General features: G+C 36.0%; 1 protein-coding gene across 1 annotated transcript in view; it reads left to right on the forward strand.

The window, feature by feature from the left end:
• The window catches only part of NET1 (neuroepithelial cell transforming 1), a 60,414-nt gene that overhangs the window by 9,046 nt on the left and 31,706 nt on the right, over window positions 1–19,662 (forward strand). Inside the window, exons 2-3 of the mRNA XM_034643576.1 lie at window positions 9,344–9,410; window positions 13,509–13,568. Coding sequence (XP_034499467.1) covers window positions 9,344–9,410; window positions 13,509–13,568 — 127 coding nt within the window. The remainder of the gene's footprint in view (window positions 1–9,343; window positions 9,411–13,508; window positions 13,569–19,662) is intronic.

Here is a 19,662-nt window from a genome sequence, read left to right on the forward strand (position 1 = left end):
TTCACCTTCATATTTGAAGGATAGTTTTGCTGGATATAGGATTCTTTGTCAAGTCTTTTTCTTTGAGCACTTTGAATATGGCATCCCACTGCTTTCTGGTTTCTGTTGTTTCTGCTGATAGGTCAGCCATTAATCTTGTTGGGAGTACCTTGTAAGTAGCAAGTCATTTTTCTCTAGCTTCTTTTAAGATTTTCTCCTGTGTTTGACCATTTTTACTGTGATACGTCTGTGGATCTTTTTGAATTTATCTTCCTTGGAGTTCACTGGGCTTTCTGGATGTGTAGGTTATTGTTTTTCAGTAAATTTGAGAAATTTTCAGGCATTATTCCTTCAAATATTTTTTCTGCTCCTTTCTCTCCTCTGGTACTCCCATTACATGGATGTTGTAGAAGAAATTTGGCAGATAAAACAAAATTTTAATACTGCATGTATTGAAACTGAGCACTATACATATAGGAATATATATCTTAAGAAAGTAATTGTGTAAGTATATGTGGGTGTATGTGCAAGAAAATGTATTACAACCCATTTTTGTAATAAATACAAAAAACTGGAAGGAAATTAAATACATTATGATACTTTTATACAATGAAATATTATTAACTGTAATAGTTTTAAGTCTTTTTCCATAATTCAGGAGTTTATTTGGCATATTGTATAAGGTATATTTGGGTGTACATTTTCTTCCTGCGCCTGTACAGGCTTTTTCTAGGGCAACAGTTCTCGTTTTTGTGGTGTCACAACTTCTGTACACTCTTTAAAATTATTGAGGACACCAAACAGCTTCTGTTGATGTGGATTGTAGTTATTAAAGATGATTAATTTGTTAAAATTTTTTTAAGCAGTCAGATCCGTTACATTTGCATAAACGACATATTTTAAAATAGAGATTTTTGAAAACAAAAAAATCAGTGGGAAGTCTGGAGTTTTTATAAGTTTCATAGATTTCTGATATCTAGCTTAACAAAAGAGAGCAGGATTCTTATATCTGTTTCTTGTAGTATATAAAGATGAAGTCTTTAGAGAATGAAGTATATGAGTATATAAAGAAAATCTGCCCTGACACAGGTTTTTAGTTCAAAGTGCATGAGTTCTTTAATAGTCTTTTTAGACAATTATGGATACTCTTCTTTGATAATACACCAGAACTTGACAAGTGGTAGTTTCTTAAAGTTTGGCTGCAGTTCTGAATCTGAAATGTATCGATGAACTTTTCATTCTCTGTTAACCTTAAAATCCACTGTCTTAAATTTTTGAATAGATCTATTTTACTTATCCATGATTTCGTGACATGTATTTGTCATTTAGAAAATATCAGTGTACTGAGTTATGCAGATCTTCCAAAAGTTGATATATACTAACATGTTATCAAAAAATCACAGTCATTTATATAATCACCAGTCTCGTGTGAAAAGCCTTTGAAGTGTTGAGGTGTCTTGCTCACAGTGATGGATACAGTTTTCAAAAATTCTAATTTTCATTTGAAAGCACAAATTTTTATTATTGGCAGCAATGCTTCATTGTAGAGTAAATGCCTGCAAAATACCCAAGTCCAAATAATGATAGTTTGTCTGTTAATGGTTCCCTCAAGTAAAGATACTGTTCTCTGAAAATGAACAGCTAATTCAGTTTACAAATCCATTAATCACACAATTGCTTTTCCTCAAGACCTTATTACACTGACTGGGTGCCCTTATTCAGAAAGGATCTTCCTCTAGCAATTTTTATCTTTAAATTGTTGGATTTTATCTATTTACATTTCAATATCTAATTATTGGGGTTTTTTGAAGTTAATGTGTTTTGTCTCTGGCTTCTTTTAAGAGTAGAGAAAAGAAGATATAACCCAGTGTATAATTGGAGGGTTTGGTCTTAGTTAATAGAGCTTATACATTGTAAAAAAAAAAAAAAAAAAAAGAGAGGAAAAAGTTTAGGGTATGTTGGTAGATTGAACAATATAAGTGTGGAGGATATAATTTTATAAGATGCAAAGTCATAAGCTGAAAGTGAGGTGGGGTTGGGGAGGGAGTATTGGAAGAGTAAGGAGAGAAAGGTTTGAAATTGTTATTTCCAAGAGTAGGAGAGGAAGTGACAAGGGAAATGTAACAGCATTGCTGGGCCAGAGTAAAGACCTACCTGAAATTTGTGGTCGGGAATTTAAAGTGAAACTAGTCAGTACAGGGTGTGTGTGTGTGTGTGTGTACGCTCACACACGTACACAGGCATGCCCACCCTTTAATCAACCTGACCCACAGGTCTGGAGCTCATGTCCACCCACACCCATTGCTAGTAATTAATCCTTAAATAAAGGATTATGAAGCTGGTTTGCCTCAGCTAAATACTGATTTTGCGGGGAACATATCATATGTGTGGTGACTGCTATAGGCTATGGCAGGGGAGAGATAATTAGGGGGAAGAAAGTAGAAATAGCTAGAATCCAGTAGAGTGTAAGCTTCTGTGTAGGTTCTATGGCAGGCCTCTCAAATCCTTTCTCCCCTTACGTCCCTCCCTTTTTGTTCTGGGTAGCAGGAAAGGGTCTTGTCTACTGACAGCCCTGGCCCCTGCCATATGATTCAGAGCTCAGAAGAAGGCCTGCTTTCCCGGCCTCATTTCCCTGATGCTGAGTCTGTTCTGGTCCCAGCTTTGATTCATCTAATTACTTTCTCTGGGAATGTACATTCTTTTAGACTGAGACACAGCCAAATAAAATATTAGTATGGTCTTTACAGTCAGGCTTCCTGGGTTCAAACTCTGGCTCTTGAGACTTAATCTTTTTAAATCTTACTTCACAGGATCTATCTCATAAGGTTGTGAAAATTATCCGACATAATTCATAGAAAGCATTAGAACAGTACCTAGACATAGCAAATGCTCCATGAATATTAGGTATCATTATTGGTATTTTTTGCAGGAAACACTGGAACTATCACTGATTTACTGTCTATCAAAGAATATTAGCAGTTAGCTCTGTTGTCAGCTCTTGTGGAGGTGGTGTCATATAATCTTTAACAGCGTAGTGCTAGACCAGACTGATTGGGTTTAAATCCTGATACTGCCACTGACTGTTTTGAGGCCTTGATCAGTTTTATTGATCCTTGCTGCCAGCCTCTTCTTTTATACCTCATTTATAAGTACCTGCCTTATATAGTTGCTGTAAGGATTATGAGTCAATGCATAGAACTCATATAAACATCTAAATGCTTATAATAGTGCCTGGAACTTAACAGGCATTCCATAAATTTCTTGCTGCTGTTATTAACTCTAAGAAACATTGACTAATCCATTTTAGTACCAAGAGGGCCTTAGAATTTAGCACAACTTCTTTTATAGATGAGAATGTGAAGTTCTGTGAAATTTCACAGCTAGATACCGGAAAATGTTTGTCCTGTATTACCTAACTCCTAATTTAATGTTCTGTTTGCCATGCTTCCTCCACAAAATGTCTCTAAAGGGATGGATTAGTAGCATTAACCAGTAAAACAATTACCATCACTCATGTAACCACATTTAAGGAGCTTTTCTATGCAAATACTACAATTACTAGATGTAAATAACGTTTAAATAATTCTATTTCTGCCTTTGGGGCCTTAGGAGAATCCACTGAATATTACACATTACTTTTATAGCAGAAGTATAAATCCATACGAAGCCTTCTAAGGATTTTATAACATACTCCTTTTAAAAGATTTGAAATAATGCTCTCCATTGGTACAAAGGTAATAGTATGGGGTGCCTGGGTGGCTCAGTCACTTAAGCCACCGACCCTTGATTTCTGCTCAGGTTATGATCTCAGGATCCTGAGTTCAATCCACCGCTCCCCCCCACTCAGGCTCTGCGCTCAGCAGGGAGCCTGCTTGTCTCTCTCCCCTTGCCCACTATCATGCTCATGCTCACTCTCTCTCTCTCAAATAAATAAAAGTTAAAAGTTAAAAAAATAATAATCTCATGCCTATGATCTACCAGTAGTGAACTCTGTAAATTTTATTTTTCCCGTAATATTGATGAATTTGTAGAATGATATCCAGGGTTAAAGGCACAGTCTTAAGCCAGGCTAGCTGTAGTATAAACTCACATCTAAGAATTCCTGTTCCCTTTAAGGGAATGCAACTTTTTGGATAGGCTATTTTTCAAAACGTATTTTAAACCAAATTAGGACATATAAACAAATAATTGAGCCAGTTCTTGATAACTCAGGATTGTCATTATTATTGTTGTTTATATAGTTGCTACAAATAAAATGATACCCACATTAGTTCCTGAGGCTCTTTGTTCCCACATCCAATGACTATTTTTTAACAGTTTTATGGAGTCTCAATTTGCATATGATAACATTTACCCATTTTAAGTGAATTCAGTGAATATTAGTGAATTTATACAGTTGTGCAACTGTTACCACAATCCACTGATAGAACATTTCATCACCACAGATATTACAAGTTTGTGTGCAGTCAGTCCCCACTTCCACCCCAAGCCTAGGCAGCCACTTAACCTGCTTTCCATCTGTATAAATTTATATTTCTGGACATCTCATATAAATGGAATCATACCATCTATAATCTTGCAGTTCATCCATATTATGGCTCGCATGAATATTTAATTCTGTTTTATTGCGAAATAGAATCCCATTATATGAACTGAAATTCCACATTTTGTGTGTGTGCTGGCTTCTCGATGCTCAGCTGTGTTCTGGACTTAGAGATGTTCCAAGATGTATCTGTTATTTGGGGCTCAAAGATAACAATTGAAAATTCCCTAGTAGGGTAAGGGGTAATAGTCTACGTGAGTTTTGGCTCCTACAGAACCTCTACAAAGTGGGCGAAGAGACAATTTCTTAAGAGCAAAGATGCTTAGCAGTCAAAACAGTCCACTACATCAGATGTTTGACCCAAGTAAATGAACAGTTTCAGTAATATTTGTCATTGTTTTTTGCCTAATTTGCAAAGAAACTGAGAACCTGAGTAGTTCAGCACCCCAAATATCAACAGATGTTCACTGCAGAGAATAGTTTACATTGTTCTTTCTACATCCATGGTACCCTTGGCATTTACAGATTAAAATTTTTAAATTCTAGCTGTTTGTGAAGTAGTTCGTGATTAGGCCCGGGCGTTTATTTGAGTTGCACTGCTGGTGTGTGGGACCAGCTTCCTTAGCCTAGCAGCCAGATTTCAGCACTACTATATTCTTTTCTTGTTTTACCACATAGGAACTAATTCTCCTTACAGATCTGGAGGCATCGCACACAGTTTTCAATTCTACCTTCCCATATTTTAGGTGCCCTATGCCTCAGGTCTTCTTGCTGATGTCAATGACCTAGTCTGCTATCTTCCTATCTTGCTTTCTTTTTATTTATTTATTTTTTAAGATTTCATTTATTTATTTGAGGGAGAGATAGCAAGAGAGCACAAGGTGGGGGAGGGGTGCGGGGAAAGATAGAAGCAGGCTCTCTGCCAAGCAGGGAGCCCGATGCGGGGCTCCATCCCAGGACCCTGGCACCATGACCTGAGCCAAAGGCAGATGCTTAACCGACTGAGCCACCCAGGCGCCCCTTTCGCTTGCTTTTTAAAAACATTACTTTGCTAATTCATTTTGGTGGTTCTTCATTGTAAACCCCTAAATATCTACCTTATTATAAGGCATTATCTTTACATTTTCTTCCTTTTTAATTGGAATAATTATTTATGTTGTCTAGTACATTTTATGAAAATGTTCATTGAGCTACCTTTCTGCTATTTATAATTCTAATTCAGCTCTTAATTATTTGCCATGATAGAGGAGGGCAATGGCACAAATCATAATCTTTGAAAACATGATTTGGCTTAAGAATGAATTAAAAGAATTCTTCTCTTTTTGAACATCACCTGTACCATTGTAATTATGCTTTGTTTAGATTAAAACTAGTTTAGTGTAAAAATAATTTACATTGTTTAAAAACACCAAATGATAGGAAAGGAAGTATGGATGTTAGCTATGGAATAATCACAATGGGGTTAATAGGAAGTACAATGTAATACACCAAGCTAGTTTCTTCATGTATTAGTTTATTTTATGTCTGAAATGTTGTAATTGTTTGAATATATGAAAAAAGGGGATTGGACAAAAATTATTGAAAAGATGAAGGACTGTCATTTCTTATTTCAGCCTTTAATATCTCTTTAAATGAACTCTGCTTTGTATCTTCTAGAAAGGCCACTTACAGTCTTAACATTTTATGAAATCAAAAAATTTTTTCCCACAAGGATTTAAAATAGCTATTACATTTGGACTCTGACCCCTATGAAAGATGACTGTGTATCTTTCCAAGATTTTTAAAAGTTGGCACTCTTACATGATTGCTGGGCACAGTTTGTTTATTGGGTTCTTTTTTTCCATGGGTATTCAAAAAGGTACTTGTTATTAAATTGGGAAAAAATAGCATAACTATAAAACTGATTACAGCTTGTACTGGAAAGAATCTTGCCATCTGATTGGAAATATTTTTCCAGTTAGTTGACCTATTTGAAATTCCTAAGAGCTATTTTTCTTTCCAGCTTTCAAACATCAAATTCATTGAGGTCAGTTTGGTTGATTCTAGGGACTAAAGAAATGAATAACTTTGGTTCTGTGTTCTCCTTAAAATTGGGCTTAAGGACACATTTATTGAATATTTTATTTTATTATTTTTTAAAGAGTTTATTCATTTATTTATTTGACAGAGAGAGACAGCCAGCGAGAGAGGGAACACAAGCAGGGGGAGTGGGAGAGGAAGAAGCAGGCTCCCGGTGGAGCAGGGAGCCCAATGCAGGGCTCGATTCCAGGATTCTGGGATCACGCCCTGAGCCGAAGCAGAAGCTTAACGACTGAGCCACCCAGGCGCCCCTGTTGAATATTTTAAATGCCACTATGACTACTACTTTGTAATGAATATTTCCACTGGATTAAAAATAATCTTATGAGAAATCGTAATTGATGCTTCTCAACCCAGTCCACACTGGTGCTCTTATTAACCATGTAGTATATGATAGCACTTACCTCCAGTAGTGTTTTTAAAAAGCGTAATCCATGGATACACTTGGTATGAAGGTGCTGTTTTTCCTATAATCTTTTAACATTGTTTATAATATTGTATCTTTGTATTGTTTAGAATTATAATGCATTTCACATGTCATGTTGGTTTAAACTAAATATCTCATTCCAGTGTCTTATCAAAAATCATACTGTTTTCTTCATTGTTACTTTTTCTGCAGTGGCAAGAAAAATCAGTTCCTTAAGTTATCTTGCTCCACTAAAGAGGCCCTCAGGGGAAGAAAAAATGAGCTTTAAGAGTAATAAAGTTCTTAACTGTGTTTTAGTCTTTCACAAACAATTATTTAGGAAATGTTTGCTTAAATATCTTAAGATCTTTCTTTTTATGATGATGATGGTGGTGGTGGTGGTGGTGGTGGTGGTGGTGGTGGTGGTGGTGATGATGGTGATTAGTAGTGGAACTGTATTTCACTATGCCAGGAACCTTCATGGAAACTGAGCTGGCATAGGGAGGAAGAGGGGGAAAATCTGCCAGTTCTGTCAGTGAGCCCTCTTTCTAATGTGCTTCTCCTAACTTTATTGCTATTGCTTCAGCCCCTTGCTGTCTATTGTAAGCAATATGGGAGCTGCCTCCTGATGGGTCTTCCCAACCAGTCCGGCTGCCTTCCGGTTCATTCTTCTTATTACTTAGAATTCAGTAGCTGATTGCTGCCACCATACATATTCAAGATCAAGTCCATACTCTTTAAGGGTTGTTATGTAAGACCTTTTATCTAGCCCTTCCTTATTTCTTTTGGTACCCAAACATAAGGAACTACTTGCAGTTTCCTGAATATAATTCATTTCACTCCCCCTTAACTTACACTGTTCCCTCTGCCCAAAAACCCTTCCTGGCTCTCCTATGCTATGCTAATTGCTATTTCTCTTTGATTTGGCTTTAGAATTGCTTAAATATCAATTCTTCGGTGGAGTCTTTTGACATCCTCTTTCTCCTTGTAGCCATCTTCCCTTGTTTTCCTTGTCAAAATATGAACAAACTTCTGCTTTATATTTGGCTTAGAAAACTACCTTGTATTTGATTTAAACTTGTAAATTCATGTAGGTGTAATAGCCATCTGTGCCATTTCTGTAACTTAGAGTGAACAAAGACCATGAGGATCCAGGAAGTGGATTGCATATACAAATGGAGAATGACTTATAATCCAGAAAGCTGAACTTTTAACAAAAAAGTGACCAGGACATGATCAATAACTGCCAGGTTCCCTAATTTTTAATCCTTGCTTCCAACTTTGAACCAATCAGAGCAAGCCAAATGTGTATCCCCGTGCCAGTCACATAGGATGTCCCACTCCTGCTTAGCTTACCTTCAGCTTCCCATGCCAACAGCCTCCAATCAGGGCATACTTGAAACCTTCCCTTTTTTCCACTGTGAAGCTTTCCCACTCTTTAGCCTGCCTTTGAGTCTGCCTGAACACAAGTGATGGTGGCTCACTCCCTTGCCTCTGGCGAGCTGAATAAATAGCCTTTGCTTTTCTCTTTTATTCCTATACAAGGGGAAAACCTATTTATTTTATATTTATTTACATCTGAAGAGATTAATGGTAAGTATAGTTTATAAACCTTATTTCTTGAGCTAGCTGTATTTTGTGATTTTTCTACATGTTTTATAAACATAGAGGTTTATATTTTATAAAGGTGAAGACAGGTTTTTGTTAAAAGGATTCTCTTGAATGGAAAGATAAACAGAAGAAAAATCTCACTTTATAATAACAAAATCTTAGTCAAAATCTTACTTGAGATCTTTGTCTCATATAGTTTTCAGAATTCTTTATTTGGTTAATTAAACCATAATTTTAAAAAAATCAGCACATGGAAGAGATATAAACATGAAATGCAAATTAAATGCATTCAGGTTTTATTTATTATGTTGAGCATCCTTTTATTGTTTTTAAAATATTAGGCATGCATGTTTAATTTTATTAAATAATTTTTGCATCATTTAATGCTTTTTTTTTAAACATATGAGTATAATATAGTATATAAATAGATTTCTTACTTTTGAACCACATATATGTTCTTAAAATAACTCTGCTTGGTTTGGTGAATTATTTTTAATATGTCCACTAGTTTTATAAAGGCCCGTTCACTTTTGTAAAATGACCAAAACCTATACCCTGATATTTTTTTTTTTGCATACCCTCATTTATATTTCTACAATTGAATGACTAGTAAGGCTACTTTAAATAATTTTGAACCTATGAAAAAGATAGCTTTTTATCTATCTAGTGCTTTATTTTACTAAACTTACTCTCAGTTTATTTATTGCTTGAATTTTTTTTAACAGATATTCCCTTCGGAGAGGTAGTTCCTTCACATTTTTAACACCTGGCCCCCATTGGGACTTCACTTTGGTGAGTAGCTACCTGGGTATTTTATGTCAAGACATTGATAGAATTAATTCCTAGAATTAATTCCTAGGTTGTCTTTCTATCTGGTATACAACTCAGTTGTCTGTACTTCTCTGAATATCTTGAGGTACAGAGTTTCTGTCGACATCTTCGGCAGCCTAATTTAATTCTTTTCTCTTCTGCTAACGAGCTAAAAATGACTTTTATTTCAATTAAATATAAAACATATTTAGAAAAGTATCACATCTATTTATTTTTAACCTTATGCAGTCCTTTCTCTTATTCCTACCAGTTTTAAAATTAAGAGACTATATTATGAAACATGAAGTTGTTTTTATGCACATACTCTAACAGCTTTTCTCTTGGTTGAAAATATAAAAATGATTGCAGATGATATATATGATGAATGAATTATTTTCTGTTATTAATCACCTAATATCCTAGTTTCATTATTTTTAGAATGAGACTTCACAGAGGCATCTGACTTTGCGGAATGACACCAGTTGATTCTTTTTGTAATTAAAAACTCATTACCTTATAATACTCATATAAATAATGTATGTACAAATAGAACATGATTCTTATGTTTTCTTATTTGGAGAAAATAGCAAAAATCATTCTGTTTCTATTTGCCAGGCTTTACCTGTTCATCTGCTGATGGGTTCAGCAATACATATTTAATTTGCACTCTGTTCTTTTGTATTTAATTTATATTTCTGTTGGGGACTTTTGTTTGAGATTTCTGTACTCTTATACCAGTTGCTTATGTTAATTGGTCAGTAAAGCGTTCATAGCAAGAGTCTCCCGATTTTAATACAATTCTTTATTCTCCTTGAGACTTTTTTCATCTTGGTTTTTTTCCCTTAGTAGTTGATAAGCCTAAACTCAAACAGAAAATCTTTGGTAGAGAAGTGTCTCCAAACTTGATTTTGCAAACCTATCAGCAAAAGTATTTTGAACATGTACACCTGATGTATTTATTTATTTAGGATTTTTATGTATGTACCACCATTATTAGCTAATAACTCAGAGCACAGCACTCAACCTAAGGTAGAGTTCATGATCGTGAGTGTAAGTCTGTATTTCAAATAGCTATGACGTTTTCACAATGTGAGGTCAATTTCTGGAAGCTGTAGATCACCATTGTCTAACCTTATAATGTGGGTGATGATGAGTGCATAATTGATGTATTAAATATTAGTAAAGTTTATATTTAAGGATTAATAAATACATAAAAATAGAAGTTCTAACATTTTCCTCCTGCACTCCAAGGAAGATATCTTGCATGCCCTTTGGAATGGGGAGATCCCACTTGGGAAAAACACTTTTGTAGAGTTCTCCCGTGACGGAAGAAATAGCTCATAGTTCATGTATTAAAACATTTGGAATGTGGTTAAGGAGTACTAAAAGGGAGATTTATAAACTTTCACATACATAGTTTAAGAAAAGAAAAGAACAAAAGTAAGCATCTAACTCAAGTAATTAGAGAAAGAACAGTGGAAAGAACCAAAGAAAATAGAAGGAAAAATGAGAATGGATAAAAAAATCAGCGCCCAATCATGATAAAATTCTTGGCAAACTGGGAATAAAATAGAACTTCCTTAGCCTGAGACCTGCCACAAACAACATGTTTTGTAATAATAGTATGTTAGAAACATTACTGTAAAGTTTTGAAAAACCTGCTGTCACCATGTCCCAGCGTTGTACTGGTGCTTCTAGCCAACACAGTAAGACAGGAAAACAAGTGGTATTCAAATTAGAAAGGAAGGTACAGTAGGATTTCATTACTTAGGGACAATATGACTTTCTACATAGAATGAATATCCCAGAGAATATTAGTAGCAACTATTAGAACTAATAAGAGTTCAAGCAAGATTACTGGCTATAAAATTTATAACAAGAATTCAATAAAATGTGTATATATGCTCTCAATAAACAGATATAAGTTGTAAAGATGCTTTTACTGAAATAAAAACAATTTTTAAAACTATGAATAAATCTTTGAAAAGATCTGTGAGATTTTTATGGGACAAATTGGAAAGCATTAATAAAGAACATAGACCCCAAATCAAATGGAAAGATAGTCACGCAAGGAAAGACTCAATAACATAAAAATGTTAGTACTCCCCCCATTAATTTATAAATTCAGTGCAGTTCTGATAGAAATCCCATTAGAGTATAAGAGATCTCATTCTACAATTCAGGAAGAAAAGTAGAAACCCAGAACAGCAAAAGTATTGTGCAAGTCAGGGAACATATGACTTACTGTATTAGCTATTAAGGCTTACTCCCCAGGTACAGTAATTATGGAACCACAGTGTGGATGAAGGTCTAGGTAAATAGGCCAATGCTATAAGATCAAGAACCCAAAAACTGACATATGTATGAGAACTTACTGCATTGTAGACATTAGAAGGAATGGTGCCTGCAACAATGGTATTAGCAGTGGGGACAGTTAGCTGTGCCATCTCATACCATATACAAACAAATAAATTCTGGATGGATTGAATATGTAAATAGGAAAAGCAAAGCTTTAAAATATTTAAAAGAAAATATAGTAGAATGTTTTAAAATCTGTTAAATGTCCTTATACAAATGCAAACACATGTACATAGTTTTATATAAATGCGTAAGTACAGTCATGAACGAGTTTTTCCCCTCAGTACACTCCTTTTTGCTTGGCATTTTCCTCCTCCTTTCCTCCCTTCTCCCCAGTCAAGCCTTCTGTCCCCAACCTCCACTCTAATCCACGTCAGCAATACCATACCTATCCCTCTGTGTTTTGCTCATATATTTACACACACACACACACAGCCTCACAAATAAGATACACATATGCAGGATCTTTGCTTTGTTTTTTCAAAATTAGGATCATATTATTCATATTTTTCTAGATCTTCTGGATATGACCTTAGGATCAATAAAGATTTCTTGTCACCTCATTTTTAGGTTTTTTCTAATCCTGATTTATATTGTTCTTTCAGGTCTTCTATCATTTTCTTGATGTCTTTTAGCTAACTTTGGAATAGTATGTCATAGTTTTGCTCTGCTTCTTAGAGCATTTCGTTTTGGAGTGCTTTTATTCCCTGTAGGGATGTTATTCTTCCCCTTTTCCCTTTTTTCTTAGAGTTATTTTGTGTAGGATTTGACTTGGAGAATTTTCTGTTCATTTTAATGTGAATTTAGTTTTTCTGAACTTTACAAAGAGGCTTGGTTCAGATAAATTTTCTAAAATTCACAGAGCTTGCTCTCTTCTTTTTATGGTGCCTTGCTTCTGTGATTCCCAGGCTCCATCTATTTTCCCCACTTTCATCTGGACTCTGTCTTTCCTTTTCTCTGTTGTCCCTGTCCTGCTCCATTTTGATTCCACTCTACCACCAGTTTCTCCTTGGGGTGGAGTCAGGTCCTGGAATGGAACCCTGGCTGGTCAGTTTTGAGAGTTTACAAGAGTTAAACTGTGTCACAGGTAATCTGAAAAGTTATTTTGAGGTTGTGAGTGGGTGATGTGTTACTTAAGGATTCTTCTTCAATAGTGATGAAGGACAGAAATGAGATTGTACACAGTTCTGCCACTGTGGGCACCAGCAGGGCTAAGTGAGGATGGTGAATGATAACTAGGAGTGTGTTGTCTTCCAGCAGATAAATCCTGCTTCAGGCAACAGGACTTAATTACTTTGGGCTATGAGAAAAGGGTATATTTTTTCTAGTGAAGACCCTCCCCCTTCCATAGGATAAATAATGTGTTCGTTTTTAAAAAAAAAACTCGTTGCCTTTATGTTTAGAACATATTTTCCTTTTTCTCTAACAAGTACAGTCAGCCCCTGACTTATATAAGAGTTCTGCTCTGAAAAAACTTTATATAAGGTTTTTTAATAGGGTGGAACGTTGAAGCATGAGATGAATCAGGCCAGGGGGACTATTTAAACCGTAAATATGCTAGAGAGAATTTATGAGCATCCCTCAAAAATAATTTTTTTCAAAAATAATTTTATGAGTACAGCTTCACTTTTTTAAAGTGATTTTTCTGGTTTTATGGAGTCTTTGTTTAATGAAGTAACATGCATTCCTTCTATATAAGAATGAAATCTTTTTTTCATATAGAAAAGAAAGCGGAGAGCGAAAGATGATGATGTCGTAAGCCTTAACAGCCTTGATCTAAAGGTAAGCCTTCCTGCTCTGTCAAAGAAAAGCATTTAAAAATATGCAGATAGCATATTTGTGTGTGCTATAAGGATAATGAATGCTAATTTTTTAAAAAATTGTAAGTGCAAAACTGAATAATATGGGCTCTTATAGATATCTTCTTTTTTCTGTTGTACTTCTTTGTTAAGAATGAGGTAAAAGCCTCCCTAAGAACAATGTTAGGCTTTAGCTAGTGATCTCGCACTCAAATGCCTACGATGTATGCAAGGAGGAAGGAAGGGAGGGACTGGGGTAGGTAAGAGACACGCGCCTTCCTGCAAGAGGCAGTGGCTACTGTGCTCCAGCCCATGGCGGCTTGTAGGACTGTCAAAATCTGGATTTTTTTGTGAAATCTCCCAATCTTTATATGTTGGACCATGCAAACCAAACAGCTCGTCTGCAGGTCAGACGTGGCCGTGTGTTTCCAATGTGTGACATATGACAAACTAAAATCCAGTTCACACTTAAAAAATAATTGTGTATCCTTTTATTTAAAATTGTAGTTAAGTCCCAAAACCTAGTATCTGTGGAATCACTTAGTCCATTTCTGTCTGTTGGCAAACTTTACAGAACCGTCTTGATTTCAAGGAACCTTTTTAAAGATTGTTACATAAAAGTTATATATTTTTTAAGTGAGATTTAAAAATGTTTGCATCATGTGTGATGATGACAAATTTTTATAGGTCTGCCCATCAACATTTTACCAAATCCAGCAAACCAGATTTGGCAGCGGGGGGAGTTGGCATGTGTACATACACAATATGTTTATGGAAGAACTCTGTTTTAAGTGGTAGGCTTTTTGCAAAACAGCTTTAGTTACATTTAAAAATTCTGTATTCAAAGAAAGAAAAAAAGGGTGAAATGGCAACCCTATTTTTAAGTATGCTTCAAATCAGAGTACCTACAGAAATAGACAGTATTTATAGTTTGTCACAATAGAGTCCATGGTCAAATCTACTTAAAGATAATCCTTCTTTTGTTTATCCCAACTTGGGCAGTTCGCATCATGGGATCAGATGATTCTCATTTAATCTCTCTACTTGCCTCCTCTCCCCTGGATTATTTGAAGAAAATCCTTTACGTTGTTTCATTTTATCTGTATCATCAGATTGAGTGTTCACACTTCCCTTGATTTGTCTTACACCTTTTTTGTTTTGATTTTGTTCATTTTGTCTGTTTGAATTGAAATTCATATAAGGTCCATACATTGTGATTATGTCTCTTCAGTGTCTTTTAATCTGTAGGTTCCCAATCTAGCTTTTTTTTTTTTTTTAGAATTTTTTATTGTTAAAGAAGAAAGCGTATGTAGAGCCCTTCATAGCCTGCATATTCATGATTGCATCTCCATGGTATCCTTTCTTATGTTCCTCTCTTCCCTTTATTCCTAATAAACTGATAAATCTAGAGATTGTTTTGGCCTCTGTACTTCCCTTGGAAGGTACATCGTGTCTTTTTGTGATGTTGTCAAAACTAATTATCATTGCCTAGATTTATTTACTCATTAAGGGCTGCAGAGTGGTAACATTGTACCTTTATCAGTTATATTTATTAACTAGAATACTTCCATAAAAAGAAAACTCCCCTTGGGGCGCCTGGGTGGCTCAGTTTGTCAAGCATCTGCCTTTGGCTTGGGTCATGATCCCAGGGTGCTGGGATCGAGCCCCACATAGAGCTCCATGTTAGGCTCCCTGCTCAGTGGGGAGCCTGCTTCTCTCTCTTCCTTCCCCCACCCCCCACCCCCGTTCATTCATGCTCTCTTTCAAATAAATAAAATCTTTAAAAAAAAAGAAAAGAGCAAAAACTCCCCTCAGCATTTGGTTGCTACGAGGTACTTATACTAAAGGTAGGACAAGTGCTTGATTCCTTGTATCAATTTCAAGTGATTAGTTTTGTTCATTAAAATTCTCTAAAAGTAATTAATGATATTTTCTTCTTAAGTTGATTATGAGCGTAAAGATATTAGCACATTTGTAGTGTTTTGATCCATTTCAGTTATTACTCTTAGAATGCTCAAATTACCCTTTGGCTTCAGGGTGGCTCCAATGTACTTATTTCCCCCAGTTTTCAGATATAATTGACATTTAACATAATGTAAATTTAAGGAATGCAGTGTATTGTACATTTTGTTGTTGTTTCTGCTCTATACCTGGAAACAGTCATTTCTTAAAAACCCTGGTTTCCTTAGGAAATGGTAGAGGCTTAAACCTGGGCATTATGAACACTCCGTGGCTGCGTTTTGATTCTTATTTCTGTGCCTTTTTAATGGACAAAGTTAGGAAATGTAAATCACTTTTTCAGATACAATAGATTTTGAGTTTGTACTGATATCTCAGATTCAAGACTACAGTGTTTTTTACTCAGTTACATTAATCTTACTATCTAGATCTCTCAGCCACACCAAAAATCTGAGTCTTGGGGATGCTGACATAATTACTCACTTGATTTACTCACAGTTCAAAGACAACAGTCTACATTACTGCAAATCGCTACTGCATATTATAAATGAGACAATTACTGGAAACATTGCATGTTTTATTTTTCAGATTTTTTGTTTTTACATATAAGTTATAGTATGTACAAGTTACTATGTTTTTAAATTATTGAACTAGTACTTTTTTTTTTTCTGAGAGAGGTAGAGAGTGAGCAGGGAGAGAGAGAGAGAATCTTCAAGCAGACTCCCCACTGAGTGTGGAGCCCAATGTGGGGCTCAGTCCCAGGACACTGAGTTCATGACCTGAGCCAAAACCAAGAGTTGGATGCTTAACTAACTGCACTACCCGGGTGCCCCTGACCTAGTACTTTTCTATGTGTAATTATGGCAACAACTCACTTGTTCCTTTTTATTTTCAGTTTTTAAGAACTACTTTTTAAACTTAATTTTTCTTATAATTGCGTAACGAAACTATATGGAATTTCAAAGTCAGTTCCACGGGATTCTTGTTTCTATTCCTGGATCTTCTACTTCTTCCGTACAAATTCCTTTTTTTCCTTTTTTAAATTTTATGGTTTATTCTTTCACTTTTTAAAAATAGAAGCAATTGCATGTATATTTGTATGTCCCATTCTCTTGGCTAAACAGTAGCATGCTGTCTTTCATTATATGCTCTATTTTATTTCCTTATTTGTTTTGCCTGTGTATTTTTGCTTTGGTATGTCTTTCCGTATTTAGGAAGGTTCATGTTTTGTGTTCTCTTGGATATTTTTGCCTTCAGTTTCCTCTTTTTAACTATTGGAAATTGGTTCATTCCTATGAGCATTATTATAGTCAACTAATGCCTCTGCTCCCTCCTCTCCTTCTCCCGTTAATAAACTAAAGTAATATCTCTTTATTCTAAATAACATTTAAAGTATTAAGTGCTTATTTTACTTTTCAGTACATTCACCATTTTCCATTTCTTGAACATAGTTTTACTGTATCTACAAGAATATAGCCACTGCACATTGTGCTGTGTGCCCTGGTAACCATTTTTAGGCTTTCGTTCTACAGGTAAGTGTATATTGAATGCTGAGCACCAGTTCTAGGTCTTTGTTTTTCTGAAACTCATTTTCTAGCAAAGGGGTTAGCAAACTGTAGCCCACAAACCATGTCCGACCTCTCGTTGACTTACATATATTGTTATTGTGGCTGCTTTTCAAAACACTAGGGTGGCAGAGGTGGGGTAGCAGTGACAGGGACCGTCTGACCTACAGAGACTGAAATATTTACTATTTGGCCTTTTTACGGAGAGTTTGCCGACCCCTGCTCTAGACTTGAGTAAATTCAGATGACTTGTTCTCATAGTTTTTGTCATTTTTTTCTATTCCATTGTTTTCTGTCCCTTCCCTGACCTTTACTTAGATTGGATTTTTTATCTTTTATATTTATCACTTTCTCTCAAAATATTTTCTATCTCTTTGTATCTTTTTAAAATTATTATTATTTTTAGTAGGCTCCATGCCCAGCGTGGAGCCCAATGTAGGGCTTGACCTCACGACCCTGAGATCAAGACCTGAGTTGAGATCAAGAGTCAGATGCTTAAACCACTGAGCCACCCAGGCTTGTCTTTAGACTTGCCTTCCCTTTTATCTTCATTTTCCTCTCAATGCAGCGGACAGATTTTTTTTTTTATTCTGAAATAATTTTTCTTCTATTTTTAATTGTTTTCTTAGTTCTATCACCTCATTGCAAATCTTCCTTTCTCTACCCACGTAATTTCAGAGTTTTATGTTCTTTCATAGCTTCTATAATTTTCTTATTTTGTGCTATAGAGACATTATTCTACTTCACATTTTCTGTATTCTTATAATAGTTTTAAAGGGGATTCATGAGTCTTTTCTGTTGCTCATTTTTTAAGTGCAGTGAATTTTCCTGTCTTAAAGGTGAGAGGAGTGAACCATGGTTGTCTGTCTTCACCTTCATAGCTCTAGAGCTCCCTCTTCTGTTGTCTTCACAAAGTGGTTTTTAACACTACAGCCTCAGGCTTTCTGAGATCTTTTTTGCTCCCTCATTTTTATCTGAGTTTTTTCTTGTCTTTGCTTCTTTTGCCCTGTTCCACTCAATTTAGATCCTACTCTTAGAGTAGTGTTAGCTTCAAGAGTTTAAATGGCCCAGACTGCTAACCTCTTTGCATGGCAGGGTCCTTGCCCTCAGCTCAAGAATTTGATCATGGGGTCCTTCCCACGTTAGACTACTGTCCTCAGACTAGCATGCTGGTGAGGGGCTCCCTGTTCTCAGGCGCCATCAGAGGAGCCCAGTTGCCTTGCCTTTGATGCCATGTGGTCTCATAGTGGTCCTGTGTGTCACTATCTGACAGACAAAAGGTTTTCGGGGAAACATTGTCTCTTCATTTTGTTGTCGATTGAGTTTTCTATTTTGTTATGTTGCTCTGGCTGCCTTTTTTTTTTTTTAACTTTAAAGAGTGAAGGCCTGTCAGAGATTTAACTAACATATGAATGAATGAGCCAACAGAATGGTAAAGCTAACAAAGAACTATAGGAAACACTGAAGGATTCTAATTACTGGAAGAAAGAATGGTGGAGGGGCGCTTGGGTGGCTCAGTCAGTTAGGCATCTGCCTTCAGTTGGCTTGAGTCACGATCTCAGGATCCTGGGATTGAGCCGCATGTGGGGCTCCGTGCTCAGTGGGGAGTCTGCTTGTCCCTCTCCTTCTGCCCCTCCCCCTGCTCATGCTCTCTCAACTAAGTAAATAAAATCTTCCCAAAAAAAGAATGCTGGGAAAAAAAAACATTGCTAAGTTTGATGCAAAACAGATTAACATCCTCTTCTACACGTCTGCCTACAAAATGTATTTGCACTGCTGTCCGTGTCCTACAGTTAACATCTGCCCCAGCACAGTCACAAAACCTGCCCCGTAACAAACGGTGAATCAGACAAGATGCGCGGCCCTAGAGGATGAGATCATCCACTGGGAGGACATGCAGGCACCCTTTACATCTGATTTCAAGTTTTGGATATTTTCTTTTATTGCTAACTCTTCCCTTCATTTTACCACCTTTCTAATTCTGATTTATGCTCTTTGTAGCTAGTCTTGGAATATTACAGTTTTTTTGTGAGCATGTTTTCCTACAATGCTTTTATTTTTTGTAGGGATATTATTTTTTCCCTTTTACCTTTTTTCCTTATGAAAACTCCATAAGGGATTTGACTGTGATTCTTTTCTATTGGTCATTACCGCATGAAAATGACTTTAGAAAGGAGGAGTGAGTCAGAGCTTTTTTAGCTTCATGACTCTAAACTTCCTCTTCTTTTGTCTTTAGCAGATGATAAATGTAGATACACTTTGAATTCTCCAGAACCTGTTTTCCTCCTCAACTTTTATCGAAACTTTCTCTTTTCCTGTGTATCTGTCACCTCTATTCCACTTGACTTGAATCTGTTCCCCGAACTTGCACCACAGTGTAGGGCTTTGTCCTGGAAGGGAGCTTCGAAAGTTCCTAAACTCATGTGTTCCAGCCATGAACCCCTTACTGCCACCCTTGAGTAGATGAAACCCTTCCCAGTTTCAGTTGCCGTGCTTTCAATGACCCGCCTCGCTCTGCAGCTGCAGCAAGGAGCTGTCGATAGTTTCGGGATT

Source organism: Ailuropoda melanoleuca, chromosome 15 (assembly GCF_002007445.2).
Source record: "Ailuropoda melanoleuca isolate Jingjing chromosome 15, ASM200744v2, whole genome shotgun sequence".
In the NCBI taxonomy this organism is placed as follows: Eukaryota; Metazoa; Chordata; class Mammalia; order Carnivora; family Ursidae; genus Ailuropoda; species Ailuropoda melanoleuca.